Genomic DNA, 18,234 nt, shown 5'->3' with positions numbered 1-18,234 from the left:
ATGCCACTGTACTAATTCTTTCCATCTGTTCTTCCTTTGATGTCTTCCTATTATATAACATTCTGGACTCCAGTCTAGTCCCTGCAGCACCTCACACTGTTCTCTAGATTGGTTAGACAGAACTCCTATTCCTGCTCCAGTGAGATGTCAAGCTCTCTCTTTTTCTCCTCAAAGAGTTTGGCATTATCCACAGTCATGGTTAGTTCAAGGAACTTCTCCCAGGTTTATGGGACATTCCACATACTACTGTCCCATTATTCCAGGGTGGGAGAAAACATCTGCTCCATTTGTCCCAGACCAGGAAGCATTGAGGAGTCACCTATTTCCATTAGCTTGAGGACCCTGATCTACTCTCTGTTCTGGTCTGACACCTTATGCACTGGCACGGAACTAAAATAGGAAATCCTATACTTCTACTTGCCCAAGAAAAGCTATTAAGATTACTTGGCTTCATGTTTCTCAAGAATTCTTTCCCAGAGATGCACACAAACTGGACAGCTTCATGGCTAGGACAGTGGAGTTTCCCACTGTCAGGGGTATAGAGACCACTCCGGGCAATATCTAATCTATCAGGCTGGACAGTTCAGTTCCAGGGTTCAAGTATGTGAAATGCTCAGGTCCTATTTTGCCAGGGACAACCGAAGGCACCCTGGCAGTGTTTCGGACCGCAAGGGTTCCCTGCAGGATGCTTAGGGATTGAATCCAGGACCCACGTATGCAAAATATGCACCCTTCTCTCTGTAAGACTGCCTTCATGCAATTTATCATAACGAATTTATCAGTCATAATATTTGTGTTGAGGTTGATTTTGTCTCTATGAATACAGTTGTATCATTCTTTTTTACATTTATAAAGTGTACTACCATTTTTTAAACTCTTATTTATATTTAAATAACCAGTATTACGATCTGGAGTGACTGCATCATCAATAGGGCACTTGCTCTGCACATGGCACATGGGCTCGATCCCCAGCATCCCATTTGGTTCCCCGAATCCACCAGGAGTGATCCCTGAGCACAGCTGGGTGTGGTCCCCAAACAAACAAAAATAATAAACATCATATATTAAATTTTACTTTGTAGGGTTTCCTCAATGGTGTTTGAGAATCTTCGGACTATTCCTGCAATGCTTAGCCCAGTGATGACACACTGCTTGAGGCTGGGGGGGAAGCATGCAGTTACCAGAAGCTGGGACTTCTTGCATGCAAAGCATGTGCTCCAGCTCTTTCAGTGATTTCTTACACCCTAAATAATAAAAACAGGGGCTGGAGTAATAGCACAGCTGGTAGGGCGTTTGCCTTGCACGCGGCCGACCCGGATTCGATTCCTAGCATCCCATATGGTCCCCCAAGCACTGCCAGGAGTGACTCATCAGTGCACAGCCAGGAGTAACCCCTGAGCATCGGCTGGGTGTGACCCAAAAAGCAAACAAAAACAAAAACAAAAACAAAATACCACAAAAACACCAGATTTTTGTTCTTCTGAATTAAGTTAAAAACTTCTACATATTTTTGAGGTGTGTGTGTGTTTGTGTGTGTGTGGGATTATATCCAGGACCTCAATTATGCTTCACTACTAAGCTGTAAATCCTTTCCCAAATTTCTGCACTTTAATTGGAAAATTAAGTTAATGTACAGATTAATTGGGCTGGAGCGATAGCACAGCGGGTAGGGTGTTCGCCTTACATGCGACCGACCCGGGTTCGATTCCTCTGTCCCTCTTGGAGAGCCTGTCAAGCTCCCCGTGGCGTATTCAATATGCCAAAAACAGTAACAAGAAGTCTCACAATGGAGGCGTTACTGGTGCCCGCTCAAGCAAATCGATGAACAACGGGAGGAAAGTGCTACATATTAATATAAATGGATTTTTTCCACATTTGGTATTACTTTTCAACAAGCATGTTTTTTTTTTTTTTTGCTTTTTGGGTCACACCCAGCGATGCTCAGGGGTTACTCCTGGCTCATGCACTCAGGAATTGCTCCTGGCGGTGCTCGGGGGACCATATGGGATGCTGGGAATCGAACCTGTGTCGGCCATGTTGGCTGCGTGCAAGGCAAACGCCCTACCCGCTGTGCTATTGCTCCAGCCCCAAGCATGTTTTTTTAAACCAGTGAAATCACTCATCAGAAAGGAGGCTGAAATAAAGACAGTAGTTAAAAAATTTTTCCACAGATAAACCTCCAAGAAATTGCTCTGGTTAAAGAGGTGTACAAAAAAGAAAATAAGACTAATACAAAGGGTACATGGATGAAGCAACAGGCATTTATTTACTTTTTGGCTTTTGGGCCATACCTGACACTGCCTAGGGGATGAACTAGAGACAGCTGGTACAAGGCAAGCATTTCAACCCCTATACGAGCTTAGCAAGCCCCCAAAGTATATTTTAAATTTAAAATATTTGTACTGTATTGTGGGGTCTGGGACACAGGCTGAAGTAAAGCAAAAGGTCACAAGAGTACAACATGAAAGGAAGATGACATTGTAATTTTGTTCCATTTTGGCTTCCCAAGTGGGGGCCAACTACCAAGGCTATTCCATCCCCCGGACAGCAGGTCAGTGTTAGTGGCCAAGGCTGTAGTGCCCGGGGGGCCAGACTCTAGACTCTGTTTCTTCCACATTCAGCAAGATGGTACATAATTACTGAAAGCATTTGTTATCGTGAGAGGATGCACCCCAAATAGTCAACAGAGAAATTTTCTCACTTTTCCCCTAATGTTTCACAATGTTTTTCATTACTTTCCCCTATTATGGTCTATTCTTTCTCTTCCTCCCATCACTCTACCAAGGAAGGACCGTGTCTGAGTGGCTACGAAGGCCAGTTATTATCTGGAAGAAGATTACCTAGTTCATTCTGAATTCTTAGTTCTTTCATGAGTCTAATTTTTTTAAGTGAGCCACACTGTCTGGGGTCCAATCCTTGGAACCACAAAACAATAAATTACACACTAACACTCTGCAGCCTCTGGTGATTAAAAACAGAATACCAATAATAATAAAAAAAAGTCTTTTAAATGATAGATCAAGCAAACAACAGAATAAATTACAAATAGAAAATAAGTATTTGTGGGGCCAGAGTAATAGTACTAGTATATACAATATATATATATATGTGTATATATATATATATATATATAATATATACTAGTATACAATAGCAATAGTACAGAGGGCGTTTGCCTTGCACGCAGCTGACCTGGGTTCGATCCCCAGTATCCCATATGTTCATACCCATACCCCAAATACCATCAGGAATAATTCTTAAATGCAGAGCCAGGAGGAATCCCTGAGCATAGCTGGATATAACCGAAAAAGCAAAAAAAAAAAAAAAAAAAAAGAAAGAAAATACGTATTTGCTTCAGAACATTTAAAAGCAATGACCCCTTAAAGATGCTACACTGTGAAAAGAAAATATATACATACCAACACTTGTGATAACACTATAGCTAAATTCTCAATGGCATGAAAATAACCATATTATCCATAACTTTAGGATATGAAAAATCAAACTTAATAATAAATCATAGTTAAAGTATTTGTTTAACAAAGCCTACCGATATAATCCGATCTCCTTTTCTGAGTTCACCACTAAGATCAGCAGGTCCTCCAGCCAAGATAAAGGAAATAAATATTCCTTCTCCATCTTCGCCTCCTACAATGTTGAAACCTAGGCCTGTTGAGCCACGATGGAGAACAACTTTTCTAGGTTCCCTAAAATTTTTTAACAAACAAAAAAAGATACTTTAAAATTTTTACACAGAACTTGAGAGAATTCCTTAAGCATAACGTATAATACCAAACTATAAAAAGAAACAAACAAAACACCCAAAATGCAGTAAATAATGTAAAATTTAAAAAGTGACTGTCTATTCAACATTACACACAATGCAATTATCACTTTAATGAAATATATCTACTAATGAAACCCTGAGGTCTTATGTACTTTATCATCTATGCGGCAGTCACTACTTCTTAGGTATTGTAAAAAAGCAGGTATCCTTAGCCTTAAAAGATAGGCCCCTTTCTGTTCCCAAAGGGATAAATTATGATGAACCTTTGCTAGGGTGAAATTAGGGCAGGACTGTGGAAGTTGAGAAGTGAAGGGAAACTTGACTGCCATCACCCCCTAATCACCACTGAGAGCCAGACCCTAATGGGACAAAGCTCATTTTATCCTTATATACAATCCATTTTTGTTCCCTTCTCAACCAAAATAACGCTCACAAAAAAGAATGAACAGTAAAATCCTACACTGGTTTGTACATATGACAGTCATAAGGACACCATGAAGTAGGGCTGCCAAACCAGCACTGGACAAGCCAGCTCCATACTTCTCATATGAAATATCTTTAAATCTTCTCTCTGCTCTTCCTCCATTTTAAGAAGCCCCTTTTTTGAAGAGCTCCATTATATTCTCTGAAATCAAAATATATTTTGCTACTAATAATGTATTTCATAGTTGCTGCAGGTAGATACAGCTGTGTGAAACCATTTCACACCTTCTGGTAAAACCACAAAAGTCCAAGATTATTTTAAATATAAAATACATTAACATTATTGTAGGTGAAAATGAGCTTACTGGGTAAATGTTTTTAAAATGTAATCCTATTTTAATAAAATACTATTGAAAGCTATTGGTAACAAAATGTTAATAAACTGTTCCCTATTCTACCCAAAATCTGGCAGTGCTGGGTGATCATGTACATATTGGGGATTGAACCTCAAGTTTTCTATAAACAATGTATGTTCTTTCCCATTCGAGCCACATCCTCAGGCTCAGACAAATATTTAAAAAATTTGTTTTAGAGCTGGAGAGATAATACAGCAGTAAGGCTACATCCCAGTTTCATCCCTGGCAACGCATATGGTTCCCTAAGCCTACCAGAAGCACAGAATCAGAAGTGAACCCTGAGCACTGATTCTCTTCCCCCCACAAAATTTCCTCTTATTGATCCTTCTACGTAATTCAAATTAATCTTAAATATTTATGAGCTCAGAATTTAAAATGTTTTTTTAATTATGCAGAAATGTCTATTATTCCTTAGTCTTTTCAATTCACTGATAGTTAATGAAATTATATTTTCTTATCAAAAGATCTAAAGAACATTTTGTATAGGAAACAGCATATACACAAACACATAAAACAAGAAGAAATAATAAATTAAAAATTCAGGAAAGCAATTAACTTGCAACAGTGTAGGAGAAACAGGAGTAGAATCAGAGGTACAAGACAGATTTTATTATATTGGCGGTGTTTTATTTCCTTGTTAGATACAGACTCATGGTTTAGGTTTCTTATTATGCTTCAACATATATAATTAAAAATTACCCTGCTAAAATGCTACAATATTTCTATAGGACAGTATATTCTAATTCCCAATTATCAAAGGCACATGAAAAAATAACAGAATTAATCACTAGAGGAATGCATCAGAATCACAAGGTATGTCTCATAGATCAAGCCGTAAAATAAAACAAGAGAAAAAGCAAGTGCTGGTAAGGATGGGGTGGCAGCTAAACCCTCATATGCTGACGGTGCCAAGGTGAAGCGGGCCTGAGAGACAGCCAGTGGAGAACAGCAGCAGACCGTGAGGGACGGCCATGGAAGGCAGCATGGAACCAGAGAGGAACTGTGAGGATCCAGTGAGGTTTGGACACCAACATGGGGGATCCAAACCTACGTTCTTAAACCGTTAAATGAATAACCAATACACCATAAGCACCTGAAATTTTTTCTGCCAACCTTGCACAAACGACTCAAGAACCCACTCAGGAATAAGTCCACTTTCCACAGTTAACAGTAACTCCCCCGAATAGCTGACTTTGTACGAAAAGGATGCATGTTCAGCTCCTTACCTTGTAATTTCATCATCGCCAAGCATTGCTTTGGAAACAGGCGAGTACCTGGTGGGTGACGCTGGTGTCTGGCCCAAGTAGGAAGACGGGCTAACATGGTTATCAACGTGCTGAGTAGCAGCTTCAAAAGAAAAGGGAAAAACACTTGAAAATGAAATAAGTCATATAGTAACTATTAGTGAAACAATTTAAATGACATTAACTTAATGTCATTTAAACATTTATTTATATGACAGAATTTATAAAAGTATTTACTTATCAGGTAAAAGCAAGACAGGCTCAAGTGTCCACATTAAAGAAAAAAAATCATTCAAGGACCTGAGAGATAGTACAGTAGGTAGGATGTTTGCCTTACATGTGGTCGACCGGTGTTTAATCCCTGGTATACCATATGGTCCCCTAGCACCACCAGGATTAATTCCTGAGCAAAGAGTCAGGAGTAACCTCTGAGCAACGCTGAGTGTCACTCATACACACACACACACACACACACACACACACACACACACACACACACTAGTACTGTGACTACAAAACTTGACCTCCATGCAGGCAACCTGGGTCAGATCCCCAGCACCCTACAGAGGCTCCCAAGCATTACCAGCTATGATCCATGAGCACAGAGCCAGGAGCAAGTCCTGAGCACTGTTGGCTGTGGCCCAAAGCTAAAAAAAAAAAAATTATTCAAATCAGTAATGCAAACATTTTGCTCAATGTTTTTTTCTGAGAAAACAGAACTAAAAAATGTTTTATACTAACTTATCTGCACAATGAAATCCAAGAAAGGTTATTTAAAAGATAATCATAGGAAAGACTAAAATATATAATGTACACGAACCTTTTATTCCTTGAAATTTATTTTGCGTATTATTATTTTTGAAAAACACATATGCTTGAATCTAATTATAAACAATGAAAGCCAAACTTTTGTACAGTTCCTATCAAAGAGATGACAGCCCCAAAGAAGTATTAGATAAAAAACTGCTATTTCTTATAACTCAAATCCTATGTAAAAAGATTCCCACAAAAATGCAAAAAAGGGAACTTAATTTATTGTCCTTATATACCAAGACTAATGACCAAAGCCTTCCAAGGTCTCATATGAGAAGCCAGACGAAGAGTAAAGTAAAAGTGGAAAGAGATCATAGAAATTTAATATAACCTATTAGCCCAGAACTTAAATTGAGAGAAAATATATAATATAAAACCATAAGCATTTAATTAATTTTTTGGTTTTAGGGTCAGGACTTACTCCTGGTTCTGTGCTCATGGATCACTCCTGGTGGGACTTGGGGTGCCAGGGATGGAATCTGGGTTCTTCGCACAAAAGGCAAGAGCTTTACCAGCTGTATTATTGCTCTGTCCCCAATTTCTCAAGCATTTTATTTGCTTTTTATTTTGGGGGCCATACGTGGAGATACTCAAGTGTTATTCCTGGCTCTGCACCCAGAAATTATTCCTGGCGGTACTCAGGGGACCATATGGGATGCTGGGAATCGAACTTGGTTTGGCTGAATGCAAGTTAAACGTTTTACCCGCTGTACCATCTCTCCAGTAATCCTGCATAAGTGTTTTATGTTCTTCTGCTGATCTAATTGTGTTGTTAAGCAATAGACCCACTTTTACTCCTCTGAATCTTATTTTTAGCATTATCTATTTCTGATTATGGCTATGGTCCCAGCTGAGATTTATGGTCCTCACAAACCATTTTGTGTTTTCTATAGTCACGTTCTGTTTTTAAGGAACAGGAATGAAGGATGAGAAGCAGGCTGAGCCCTGCAGTTAGTATCCTGCCAATGAAGGACAGGAGCACAAAGAAGTAGAGGATAAGCAAGGAAGTGAACAGCGTGGCAGACCATTACAATGAAACACAACAAAAAGACCAAAAAAGACTCGAGGAGACGTGAGGGAACAACCAAGTTATAACTCGGTTGTTAATGCCAAATGATTTTAAAAATCAGAATGAATGGTTAGAATAGGGATAAATGAGCAGAGAAATGTAGAATGACTTCAAAAATATTTTTTTAAGAAATGGTAGTGAATATACTAAGATAAAAAGCATTATCTTGAAAACAATATCTGAGCTGGAATGGATGCAGGGTGGTACAATCAGAAAGAAATGAAAGAAAAAACAAGTCAGTCAGGTTGTTCGGTAAATCAGCACTAAAATTATCAGTGACCAAAGCCAGATTAAACAGGAAGATCCTAGATGACTAACATAAGGATTAGATATGGCAAGGGTTTTGGGAGAGCTGGCATATCAATTGCTGCACAAGTAAACTAGTGAATCAATGAATAGATAATGAACCTTATTCGAAGGAATTATACGTATTTAAAGCTATAATGTTTATTTAATGATAAATAACAATACAGTTAGACATTTAAGAAATTGTTATTTAGAGAACCACAAATGGCACTGTAGCACTGTCCTCCCGTTGTTCATCGAGTTGCTCGAGTGGGCCCAGTACCTTCTACATTGTGAGACTTGTTGTTACTGTGTTTGGCATATTGAATATGCCATGGGTAGCTTGCCAGGCTTTGCCATGAGGGCGAGATACTCTTAGTAGCTTGCCAGGCTCTCCAAGAGGGGCGGAGGAATTGAACCCGGCTCGGCTGGGCCGGCTGCGTGCAAGGCAAATACCCTACTGCTGTGCTATTGTTCCAGAGTTATTGTTAAACTAATTGACCACAAATAACCCTCCTTCAAATCTACAATTTTAAGGGAGGAAAACTTGGGGCTGGGTAGGTAGCTTAAGATATGGAGTATAGGGGCCGGATAGATAGTACAGCGGGCAGGGCGTTTGCCTTGCACACTACCCGGGTTCGATCTACAGCATCCCCTACGGTCTCCTGAGCACTGCCAGGAATAATTCCTGAGTGCAGATCCAGGGGTAACCCCTGAGCATTGCCAGTGTAGCCCCAAACCCAAAATCAACCAACCAAACAAAAGACATGGGATCTGAGCCTTGTATGTGCTTGAGGCCGTAAGTCTGCTCTCTGGTACCCCAGAGCTACACCAGTGCTCCCTGCCCTGTCAGGAAAGGGCCCTATAGCAAGTTTAGTAGAAGTAGGAAAACTTACAAACAACAATAACTTTTCGATCAATAAAACTTATTAAAAAATCTCTCTTGTGGGTGGAAGAGAGCACTTTGTATGCCAGAGGCTGGGCTCAAGGCTTCACACAGCAGGGTCCTGACAACCAGCAGCAACCCTCGTCTGTCCCCTTCCTCTCTATACACACACACTTGCTTATTAAGCCATCATCTACTAAAATAGCTGAAAATCAAATGGGAAACTTAAATTCCATAAGTATTATTTTTGTTTTGCTATTTTTGGTTCACACCCAGTGATGCTCGGGGGTAAGTTACTCCTGCCTCTGCACTAAGGAGTCACTCCTGGCGGTGCTCAGGGGACCATATGGGATGCTGGGAATCGAACCCGGGTCGGCCGCGTGCAAGGCAAACGCCCCACCCGCTGTGCTATGGCTCCAGCCCCATTAAATTCCATAAGTATTTTTATAACAATTAAGTTCTACAAAACACAACTGTGTGGCACAAAAATCGAGTTTGACAATCCTTCATGAGCTGGCTGCGCAGGTGGTTGTCACAGCTGAGGCTGCAGAAGCCCAAGTCTGGCAAGTACCTTGGTGTTCCTTAAAGTGTTGCCCACAGGCTCGCACAGTAGCAGCGCTTTTAACCCTGACTGTTAAAGGATTCCATATTGAAGGTAAATGTCTGTGCACCAACCACTTCAAAATTATGAGAAAATAAGAATCTGGATTATTAGCAAATACTATTTGCTAGTAATAGGATATAGGCAATATTATTAGATTAATATTGATAATACATATTTACTAATGCTATATTACTAATAAATAGCCACTGAATAATTACCAAATATTTTACCAATATATTTTTTATTACAAATAGTAGTTAATCCAGTAACTATTATTTACATGAAATTCTGGAGTCAATGCTATAAGTATTACAAATACAGTAATTAAGATACTAATGGAAAGGGCTTCCCCTTTATGAAGATCTAGATTTTTATTTGCTTAATTTGAGAGGGAGTGGGGCACACCAGCAGTGCTCAGGAGACCATGTGCAGTGCTGGAATCTGAACTACTGTGGCAGCAGTCACATGCAAGGCAAGTGCCATTAACCTCTGTATTACTCTTCAGCCCCTTAGTTTTTTTCATCCTGACCACACTCACTGGTGCCACTCCAGGATTGTCTCTGGAGGTGCAGGCTGGCCTGGGATGTCACTGTTTGGGCCTAGTGCTGCAGAGCTAGGGTCCAACAGTGTTGGGAACCAATAGGGTTGGGAACCAAAAGGGTTAACTTGGCAGTTCTCATGGCTTATCAGAGCTATATCTGCAGGTGCTCCAGAGGCCAAACAGTGCCAGGAACTGAACATGGGGGCAGGCCCCCTTAACCTTGAGCTATCCATGTCCCTAGCCCTAAGGAAAGAATAGATAAGAAGACTTACAGTTGGTGATATCGGGTGGTGCGTAGCCATCATTCATATACATACTTGTAGGTTTTGCCACTTTTAAATAAACAAAATCAGATGTGTTCTTTAAGGCAGTTACTGCTTCTTCATGAGTAACTTCTTCTAAACACACACTATTCACCTAAGAGAAAATCGTAAAAAGACATTCAAGTCATTTCATAGTTTTCTGCATTTGGTTAAAAAATAGTGTCAAAAGATAGGAAAAATATATAACGATTTATGGACTATAAACGCATATGGAAAGAAAATGTCATTTTTTGTTGCCTATATTATGAAGTCTTTTTAATATATAATAATCATAATCTTGATTCCAGCCCCTATTTCTTCTAATCCCTACAGCCTGAATCCTGCTTCTACTCTTAGGTATTTAGAAAGGTATGTGGGCATATTACATTTTTTTAAGAAAACAAGGCTAAAGTCTCTGTCATACAACTGGATTTATTTTTTTAATTTTACTTTACTATTTTATGCTTATAAAGTTGTTCACTTTATAAATCACAGAGATTATCACACTCAGCTCCCGGAAGCTTATCATCCTGACATCTTATCATCTCATTCCTACTTTGGACAAACTGGCAGGCTACCAAATATAACCTGCCCACATGGCAGAGTCTGGCAAACTCCCCGTGGTATACCCAATATGCCAAATACCAGTAACAATGATGGGTCTCATTCTCCTAACCCTGAAAAAGCCTTGAATATGGCACTTTTAAAAAAAAATCTCAGGCTAGGACGAAGAAGACGTTACTGGCACCTGCTCGAGGCAATCGATGAACAACAGGGTGGTCGTGATCGTGATCGTGATGAAAGTTGTTCACAATAATTTGTTACATTTAATATTCGAACACCAATCCCACCACCATTGCACCTTCCCACCACCATATTTTGAATGCTTCACCTCAAATCACAAACTGTGTTCCCCCAAAGCAGAACCGAAACAATTAATTTTGTACTGCTTGTTATGAATAATCCACTAAAAATGGGTCAATAAAGTTTCCTTAGAGGAAAGTGTTTGAGGATTGTTGTATTTCACCCTCTAGCCATTAAGCCCTTGTATAAGAGATTACTAAAACGTTTGTTAAAGGTTGAGTCTTAATGTGCATGTCTCTATGTATCTATATACTCCATCCCCCCACCCCCATGAGATTAGTTGCCTCCTACTTTAAACCCCATCAAATGTGTTACAACTGGATTTCTAATACAAAGTTTATTACAGATCTTCTGTGTTGGAACTCAGAATGAACTCTACTGCATTTTTTGGAGGCCACTTCACTTCTGGTTGTCTTTGGGGGTTTTTGGGTGGTGCTTATGAAACCATGCCATGCCAAGAATTAAATCCAGGGCTTTACATATGCAAGGCAAGTGATCTATCACTGAGTCACATCCCTGGCTCAAAGAATTCACCCATTTAAAGAAATTGTTGACCCCAGTGTGATGAGTCATTAATGTTCTCTCTCTCTCTCTCTCTCTCTCTCTCTGTTCTATCCTGCAAGGTTCCTAAATGTATTAGTTCTATCAGTAATTCCCTTGGGCTAATAGGCATGATCTATAAATATTTTTCTTTTTCAATCTGAAATGTCTTTTTATTGACCTGGTTAGACCAGTAAAATGTTGAATAGACACTAAGCTCTGAGTGCTGAAAACAGAAAGGGATGTACACGATAACCTTTCAGTATCTATACTGCAAATCATAAAGTCCAAAGTGGGGGAAGTGGAGGAGGAGAAAGGACGGAGGGAGAGAGAAAAGAAAAGTGTCTGCCATAGAGGTAGGTGGGGGGGGGGGAGCAGGGGCTGAAGGGAACCTGGGGGACATCGGTGGCGGGAAATGTGTACTCGTGAAGGGACTGATATTGGGACATCTTATGACTGAAACTCAATCATGAACAATTTTGTAACTGTGTATCTCACTGTGATTCAATTAAAAGAAAAACAAACCATGTTGAATAGAGTCATCTAAGTTAGCTAATGAGTTAAGACATTTGTTAAAAAAAAAGTATTCCTTTATGTCTTATTCATTCTTTTAGAAATCTGCTTTATTCTTCTCTTGGCCAGCTCAGCTGGTCGTAGAGCCAAGCTGGCTGATCATGTCTATGGTCTCCCTAGCCTCTACTTCACTAATTTCTGCTCTGAGCTTTATCATTTCTTTTCTTCTACTAGCTTTTGGTACTGGCAAGAATTAGGATATTATATAGAAGGCAAAAGGATTTTAGCTCTAGGCAAAAATAGACTGTCTCCATAAAATCAAAGTAAGAGAAAAATGTAATAAAAGATTATACAATAGCCTTAAACACTTTTAAATCAAATAAAATGTACTAAAATATTACATAATAGCCTTGAACAAATAAAACTATACTGAGACATATGCATGAGATTAAAATTACTAAAAGTAGAGGAATAAAAACTGCTTACGTTATAGCTTTTGGTTTAGGTAATGATTTTTAGCAGTTTCCATTGTATTCAAAATAAAAAGGTTAAACATGTGTTAGGAATCTCAGAATTATAAGTAAAGAATTCTTGATATTCAAGTTTCTAACGTAATAAAAGGAGAAAGAAAATTTAAAAAAAGGAAGAGAGGTATGGCGGCAGAGAGAAGGACAAATGAAGTTGACAGCAAAAAACTTCTCAGGTTTTGACTTAAGCAGGTCTAGTATTTAATTCATTTAACTCTCTTTTTTGCTATGCAGAGATGCCATGGTCTGTCAGAAAAACAAAGGTATCAAATGATTTCCTTCCCAAACAACAGATTTCTTTGACTTACAGCTAAAAGTTTATCTCCAATCTGAAGTTTACCATCTTTATGCGCTGCACCTCCTTCAATTATTTTGGTGACATAGATGCTATTATCCCCAGGAATATGTTGATTTCCAACACCTCCAGCAATGCTGAACCCAAGACCTGTTTAGAAACACTGGTTTTAGAATCTCCACAATGAATGTTCACTTAGGTCCAGAAAAAAGTGGCCCAAATTAGAAGGTAATGATCTCATCACATTAGTTTTTCAAAAATTAAAAGAAAAACATGTATTTACTTATCCTTAATACCTTAATTACCTGTTTCGTTAACCAGGGGCCAATTTTAAATACAGGAATTTAAGAGACAAACAAGTCTCTCCTCTCCTCATTTCAGGTAACTTCTTTTATTTTGCTTGTTTCTTTTCTTGGCCACACTCAGAGCTCTGGTCTGACTCCTGGTCTGGTGCTGGGGATTAAATCCCTGTCAGCTACATGCAAGGCAGGCACCTGACCCACCATACTATCCTCTATAACCCTAGATTACTTATTAAAATCTTTTTGCAAATGCATGCCTGTTACCTTAAAGAGACACTGTAAAATTATGTTTCACTTTGTCCCCATAACTGTGCATCCTATTAATGCCTTCAACAGATTAAAACAATGAGGAAAAACAACACTATGGGTGATAGGCAGAATAAATAGGCTTTGGCAATATTTTGTTCTTTTGCCAATATTTTGCTTGCTTGTTTATTTAGTTATGACTTATCAACAACTCTGTTGAAAAAGGATGGAAGTCAGGGCCTCTTCGTGAGGCTCTGGCAAAACGTGTGAGGCTGAGGGACTTAAAGGGGACAAATCGTCAAGAGAGTAGTTCTGAGGCCTAAATGTAAGTTTCACCTCTCCTAAAGAGAGTAGTGGAAAAGTAAGGCCCCACTGGCTCTGGGAAGGGAGCTCATTCATGGCCATGGTCACAGCAAAAGTTGCACATAATTTTCTCTACCCCGTTCTTTTTTGGGGACACCACACGAGCAGTGCTCAGGACTTATTCCTGGCTCCACACTCAGGGAGTGCCCTACCCACTGTACGGTTTCTCTGGTCCTGCAGGTGATTTAAGAGATACAAGACAAATTAATTTTAAAAAGTAATTTCAGCAAATCATAAATCCCATAGCTTGCATACCAAGACTAATTTGAGCTCTCTCTTCTTTTAAATTTTTTTTGTTGGGATACAATCTCTCCCGTGGAATTAGAACAAGTTATTTCTATTTTTTTTCTCAATCTCATTGATGCTTCCAAAATTCAGAAATCATACTTAGCAGTCCTCATCAGTCAGAAAAGCTAATGATGCTTACTTTATCCTAACTTAATCATCACAAGTTGATGAAAGCATTATATATGACAGTGAAATATTGAAACAGAATATTCTATTTGAGACAAAAAGCAGTAGAGATAAGAGACCTTGTAAAGACCAGGTAAGTTCTGCTGTGTACCAGTCTTGTTAATTTCACAGTGACATTTACCACAGAGATCTCTTAGTCTTGGTTTAAATGATCTCATACCTTTAGGACCCTTCACAAGCTTTATTTCCATTATTTTTTCTGATACTGGTTTCCGCCTTTTCACATATAAACGGACGATGGATCCTGCTTCTTTCAGTGCCTCAACTGCTTTGCTATGTGTCACATCACGGACATCTACTTCATTTACTCGCAATATACAGTCATTTACCCTGGGGAAAAAATTGAAAGTTTAACAAATTTTCAATGTGACAATTTCCTTTTCATCTTCACGCTTTGAGAGATTTCCTGGGGGAAGGGAGAGGGAGACCCACTGACTGGGCTCCAGGGCCTGGGGTCACTAATGGTGATGTGCTGGGGGTCACCTCGGTCAAACTCGCACTGCTGGGGGGTGTCATATGATGCTGGTTATTGGACTCAGGTCCTTCAGGACACGCGGCACACACTCTAGTCCTTCTAGCTACCTCCCTGGCCCATCCTTTTCACTTTTAAGGTTACGAGAAATATTTATCAGAGATAATACAAATGAAGAAACTATGATAAATTCCATTGTATTAAAAGTAAGTAAAGGCCCTCCCGTTGATCATCGATTTGCTCGAGTGGGCCCAGTAACGTCTCCATTGGAGACTTTGTTGTTACTGTGTCTGGCATATCGAATACGTCATGGGGAGCTTGCCAGGCTCTGCCGTGCGGGCGAGATACTCTTGGTAGCTTGCCCGGCTTTCCGAGAGGGGCGGAGGAATCGAACTCGAATTGGCCATGCTGGCTGTGTGCAAGGCAAACGCCCTACCGCTGTGCTATCGCTCCAGTCCATTGTATTAAATATCATAAATACAAACATTTCCAAGGGGCAGCAAAAGAAATAGTGCAACAGATTATTATAGAAAAATACTAAGTTATAATCTGTATCTTTATTATGTGTGGGTAAGATACTTGAAAACGTAAGGTATCACAAACCATATGTCATATACTTCTTTTAGTACTTTATTTCATATAAAATCTTTTAAGGTAGATACCAATTTGCATTCATATTCTAAAGATGGAGAAACTGAAGAACAAAGAGCCTGAATAATTTTCCTAAGGAAACTTTCAGATGACTGTCTGAAATGTGATTCTAAGAAACTGAATATCAGACTAGTTTTGAGGACACAAAAGTAATAGTAGTGCAGTAAGTCGCAAAACTTCAATTAACTCAGATTCTGCCAAACATTTGATTTTTTTTCTAATCTAGATATTATAATAAAAAAAATCTGGGAATTGAACCCAGGTAGACTGCATGCATTGGACACTGGGTTTTTAAAATAAAATTATTTCCCGAAATTATTTGAAGCTAAGGGTTGTACCACTTAGTTTAAGGGTTTCTTCTATATATGTATTATATGAAATTTTCTCCATTTAAGAAAAGATAAATACAAAAACAAATGAAAAAGACCAAACCACACAAAAAACCTGTCACCTTATATTGAGCAGGGAAGGAGTACCTGATGTGTGTCTATATCTAACTGATGTCCTACAAAAGAAAAAAACTGCATTTCCAAATATAAAGACTACTTTGAATTAGTACTATAAATATGTTCTTCACTGAAATAAAATAATTCTCACATAAGAAGCACATAAAAATGTGCAGTAACTGAATCAGGAAGTAAACATCTATACTTATATGAATGTTAAAGCTATTAATTTATATATAAAGAATATATGAATATACGAGTCATATCCAGGAAGTCCTAACTGTGAGAGATTGAATTGTTAACGTAAGATATAATGGACTTAAAATAGATTCTATTTTTAAACAGCCCATATTATATCCTGTCCTAAGGTTCAGACAGTTAGTATACATAAAAAAAAACCCAGCAAAGAAGGGAATAAGAAAAGTCTCACTGGGGCCAGAGAGATAGTACTGCAGGTAAGGCACTTGCCTTGCATGCAGCTGACCTGCACTCTATCTCTGGTATCCCACATGGTCCCTCACACTGCCAGGAGTGATTCCTGAGTGCAGAGCCAGGAGTAACCCGAGGATCACTGAGTGTGGCCCCAAAACAAAAATAAAACAAAAAAACCCAAAACAAACAAAAAAAGGAAGAGTCATAATTTACAGTCTAAAGAAACAACATGGTATATGCTAAAGACTCTTTCTGAAATGGAACATTAAATTTAAACAAATCCAATGTTACTTTAATCTACTAAGATAATATATCATTAAAATTTTGCATAAACTTTATGATATGACAAAGTAACTCATATGATTCCCTGCATCTTACATAAACTGATGTGAAAAAAATATTTTTTCCCACATGAAAAAAATAAAAGTGAAAATATTTAGTGAATGTACTTCAAAATACAAAGGGAAATCTATGGCTCTTAAAAAATGTGTTCATATTTGATCCATCAATTGTATTATTCAGTGTTAGACTAAAATAAAACTGAATTCCCAAATAAACAGTTATACAATGCTCAGGGTACAATTATCACATTAGTAATTTGTTGTTGGAACATCTGTCTTATATTATTATGGGTGCCACTTTTTTGTGTGTGTGGAGTGGGGTATGATGGGAGGGGGCTGTGCTTAGGGCTTACTCTTGGCTCTGCATTCAGGGGTCACCGATGGGAGGGCTAAGGGGACCATACATGGTTTGCAGGGAATAGAATCTAGGTCGGTTATATGCATGGCAAGCACTCTGCTTGCTGTACTATTTCCCCAGTCCCAATTATGACAGTGTTTCTTATTTATGTTATGCTTTGGTTCTGACTCAAGAGAAATACATGAAAGTGGTCTGTGTATCACAATGTAAAGTGTCAAACATACCGCAGTCTTCCATCTTGGGCAGCTGCTCCTCCTGCAATAATTTTGGTAATGAATATACTTGTGTCATCTCCAATGTGTGGGTTGTCCATACCTCCAGCAATGCTGAAACCAAGCCCTGAATTTCCCTGGGGATAGGGGGAGAAAAATTTAAGACTGGGTAAGAATTAGTTTAATTGCCAGGTTCATTATAGGACCTAGAAATAGTTCTAACAGAGGGAACATATGCATAAAAGAACATGTGTGAAAAATATAAAAAAATTCTTAAATTAAGAAACAGAGGAAAGCTTTTCTCTATGAGGAATTCGGAGGCAATGAAGAAGAGCACCATTGAGGACTTTATTCAAAAGTATACACAATTTGTCCTTAGACTATTGACCTCCCTGCAAAGGTATTTCAATTAAATATCTATTTCTTTCAGATAGCACTTTGTGCACGTTTAATACAGCAAGTCTTTAATAAGAGAAGAAAACCAAAGTTTTCTGCTGTTATTATTTCTCAGGTAAAAACAACATGTTCTTTCAGCCTTACAAAGATTCAGAGGTGAGGGGTGGTGCTTGCCTTTAGCTAATTTGGCCATCAGCATGGCTAGGGATGGGGAAGGTAGGGGCACCTTCTCAGGTGTGCTTCAGGGTGCAAATGGTCAAACTCAGGGCCCTGGCAGTGAACTCCCTGACCCTGAAAGGCACGTTTAATACCAAAATACCAACAAGAGAATTTAATATTTTGAGCTCATTTTCCAGCAAAATCAACTTGCCATTGGTGTTACCTGTTTTACATACTGAAAATCTAGACAATTTTAGAAGAGTCCCATATCTA

General features: G+C 38.8%; 1 protein-coding gene across 22 annotated transcripts in view; it reads right to left on the bottom strand.

The window, feature by feature from the left end:
* DLG1 (discs large MAGUK scaffold protein 1) overlaps positions 1 to 18,234 on the bottom strand; it is a 208,010-nt gene that overhangs the window by 55,098 nt on the left and 134,678 nt on the right. For all 22 annotated transcript variants that reach the window (XM_056121163.1, XM_056121167.1, XM_056121169.1 and 19 more), the window contains 6 exons: positions 17,419 to 17,543; positions 14,655 to 14,824; positions 13,123 to 13,259; positions 10,341 to 10,485; positions 5,853 to 5,973; positions 3,551 to 3,707 (listed from right to left, as the gene is read on the bottom strand). In XM_056121163.1, coding sequence (XP_055977138.1) covers positions 3,551 to 3,707; positions 5,853 to 5,973; positions 10,341 to 10,485; positions 13,123 to 13,259; positions 14,655 to 14,824; positions 17,419 to 17,543 — 855 coding nt within the window. The remainder of the gene's footprint in view (positions 1 to 3,550; positions 3,708 to 5,852; positions 5,974 to 10,340; positions 10,486 to 13,122; positions 13,260 to 14,654; positions 14,825 to 17,418; positions 17,544 to 18,234) is intronic.

This window comes from Sorex fumeus, unplaced genomic scaffold (assembly GCF_029834395.1).
Source record: "Sorex fumeus unplaced genomic scaffold, SorFum_2.1 ptg000044l, whole genome shotgun sequence".
NCBI classification, from domain to species: Eukaryota; Metazoa; Chordata; class Mammalia; order Eulipotyphla; family Soricidae; genus Sorex; species Sorex fumeus.
The sequence above is the reverse complement of the archived record's forward strand: the minus strand, read 5'-3'. Positions and strand labels throughout refer to the sequence as shown.